Raw genomic sequence first — 2,506 nt, forward strand, 5'->3', positions numbered from 1 at the left:
ATATTAAAAAAAAAAAAAAAACGCTGTGAGGGTTCTGGACTTACAGTATGTTATCCTCTGTTATCTAGAACCATAGTTCGTGAATGAGTGTTCGTTTTAGCGTCTGGCAAAATACATATTCAGAATAGAGCCGCAATACTCTCGTTAGTAGTGAATAAGGTAATTTACCTCTCAACAATCGAGTTACTTCTAGTACCTTCCAACGTGATAATATCGTAAGACGAAACCAGTCAATAGATTATATTATAATAATATATAATTTTAAAAAGTATTAATGAAACAAGTAAAGTAACATAATGTAAGTCCTTTTTCCATTCGTTGTCATAAATTCCTCCAAGAATAATAAAAGTTCTACTACTGAGTTATTTTTATATATTGTGTATTCCAGTGGCAAAGGGTGGAGGTAGGCTGTTGACATCCGCCATAAATAGTGCACACTAAACTTTGTTAGTCATACGTATTTGTTTTCATTGAATTAATACTACAATTTACAGATGGTGTTGGTTAGTTTTATAAATTTAATTAAGCCCTGCGAAACCAAGCCATAATAGATAATAGTAAAAAAAATACTCGTATATCTATAAAATATCTAAAATTATGCAATTAAAGCATACATAACTTTGAATATTTTATATATATATATATATATATATAATAATATTTTGTATCCATTATAGTTTGGTTAGGGAGGACTTAATGAATTAAAATAAAAATGAACCAACAATATGTGTAATAATATGTATTCTCAATCCAACGAAAAAAAATACTTAAGTATGAATGAAAAAGTGTGCACAATTTTGTCTTATCGCCCAAAATATACAAAAACTATTATGTCTTGGTTAGGCAGGGCTTAATTTATTTTTAAAACTTCTCAATACCATGTGTAAATTGTAGTAATAGTTGAATAAAAACAAAAATGTATGAGTAACAAAGTTTAATGTTCACTATATATAGCGGACCTTAACAGCCTACCTCCACCCTTCGCTACTGGTGTATTCCCCTAATCTTTTCTTTATTCAACGTATTTCTTTAAAATAAAATACATTATCAATTAATAATTATTACCTAATTAATTTAAATAAAATGTATGTATAACACTAAAAACATTTGAGAGTACCTACACGTACATGGTATCTAGAAACGAAATCAATCAATTTGAATAGAATTGGTGGCCCTGAAAAGGGCCTTTTCAAAATCGTAGTCCTTAGTCGTACAGAGTCATTATTTTGGGTCTTTCAAAAATATTTACATATTCTTCTTATTCAAGAGTACACTATGTATATTTGGTACGACACCTCCTTGAGCGATGGTGAACCCTGCCTGAAGCTTATGGAGCTCATCATCATTCCGTATGGCCAGCTGTAAGTGTCTTGGAACAATCATCTTCTTCCCGCCATCGCGTGTTTCATTACCACTATTACCAGCCAGTTCAATAACCTCTGCTGCCAGATACTCCATGACAGCAGCCAGGTATACAGAAGATCCTACTCCCACTCTTCCTGAGTAGTTTCCTTTACGAAGAAGTCTTTGAATTCTTCCAACTGGTAACATAAGTCCTGCACGATTTGATAGTGAAGTATTTTTTCGAGTAGAGTAGCCTTTAGCGGGCATAGTGATAATTATTATAATACACAATGAACTCGAATTGAATAAAAAGGGGGGGAAATAATAAGGAATTACGGTTCTTATATAAATGGTAGTAAGGGAGAGCAGTCGTAATACCTACCATATTACTGTTGTCGTACCATCACGCGCTACGGTCGCACTGCCAAATCATATATTATTACGCAATATTTAAAAAATCTCTTATCACAATTCCTTGTTATAACGGGGTATCAACACTGTTATATTTGAAAAAATACTCGTCAAAATGGTATCCAAGGCTGTCAAGATATCAACAGGAAGCATTCAGAAAAATCGATTGAAGAGGGAGAAGAGAACAACAAACAAGAAGAGAAGAGAAAGCTACGCAATGTATATTCATAAAGTATTGAAGCAAGTTCATCCCGATACTGGTGTATCCAACAAAGCAATGATAATCATGACTAGTTTAGTGAATGATCTATTTGAGAGGATCGCGGAAGAATCATCACGCTTGGTTTCCCAGAACAAGCGATCCACTCTTTCCAGTAGAGAGATCCAGACGGCAGTCAGACTTATCTTGCCTGGCGAGCTCGCCAAGCATGCCGTCAGTGAGGGCACAAAGGCGGTCACCAAGTTTACCAGCTCTAAATAAATGGACAGATTGTTGACCAATCGAAGGACACTCTTGATAAACGATTCAGCACTAAAAAGGCCCTTTTCAGGGCCACCAATGCTTTCAATTCGAATGGTTTCGATCGTATTTCAAATAATTTAAAAAATATATATTATATAATATATTGTTAGTAAATAAAATAATTTATTACGTGGCACTTCATCTGTCATAATAATGGGATAGGTTAAATTCTCAGCCAGAATGTTTGTTAGAAATAAACATAGTTACTTTTCAAATTTAATTTCAATT

At 33.4% G+C, this 2,506-nt stretch overlaps 1 protein-coding gene across 1 annotated transcript; it reads left to right on the forward strand.

Annotated features, from left to right (window-relative positions):
• The first annotated feature begins 1,870 nt into the window (after positions 1-1,870).
• LOC147079090 (histone H2B.1/H2B.2-like) lies at positions 1,871-2,236 on the forward strand. The gene has a single exon (XM_085955857.1). It carries the CDS (start codon positions 1,871-1,873, stop codon positions 2,234-2,236), a length of 366 nt encoding a protein of 121 aa, XP_085811983.1.
• The last annotated feature ends 270 nt before the right edge of the window (positions 2,237-2,506 follow it).

The sequence above is a fragment of the Rhyacophila brunnea genome, unplaced genomic scaffold, assembly GCF_057557595.1.
Source record: "Rhyacophila brunnea isolate RB1 unplaced genomic scaffold, BYU_Rbru_1.0 scaffold_10, whole genome shotgun sequence".
NCBI classification, from domain to species: Eukaryota; Metazoa; Arthropoda; class Insecta; order Trichoptera; family Rhyacophilidae; genus Rhyacophila; species Rhyacophila brunnea.

What these genes read in the sequence shown, in the direction of transcription:
- LOC147079090 (XM_085955857.1), top strand. Translation starts at nt 1,871, where the DNA reads ATGGTATCCAAGGCTGTCAAGATATCAACAGGAAGCATTCAGAAAAAT.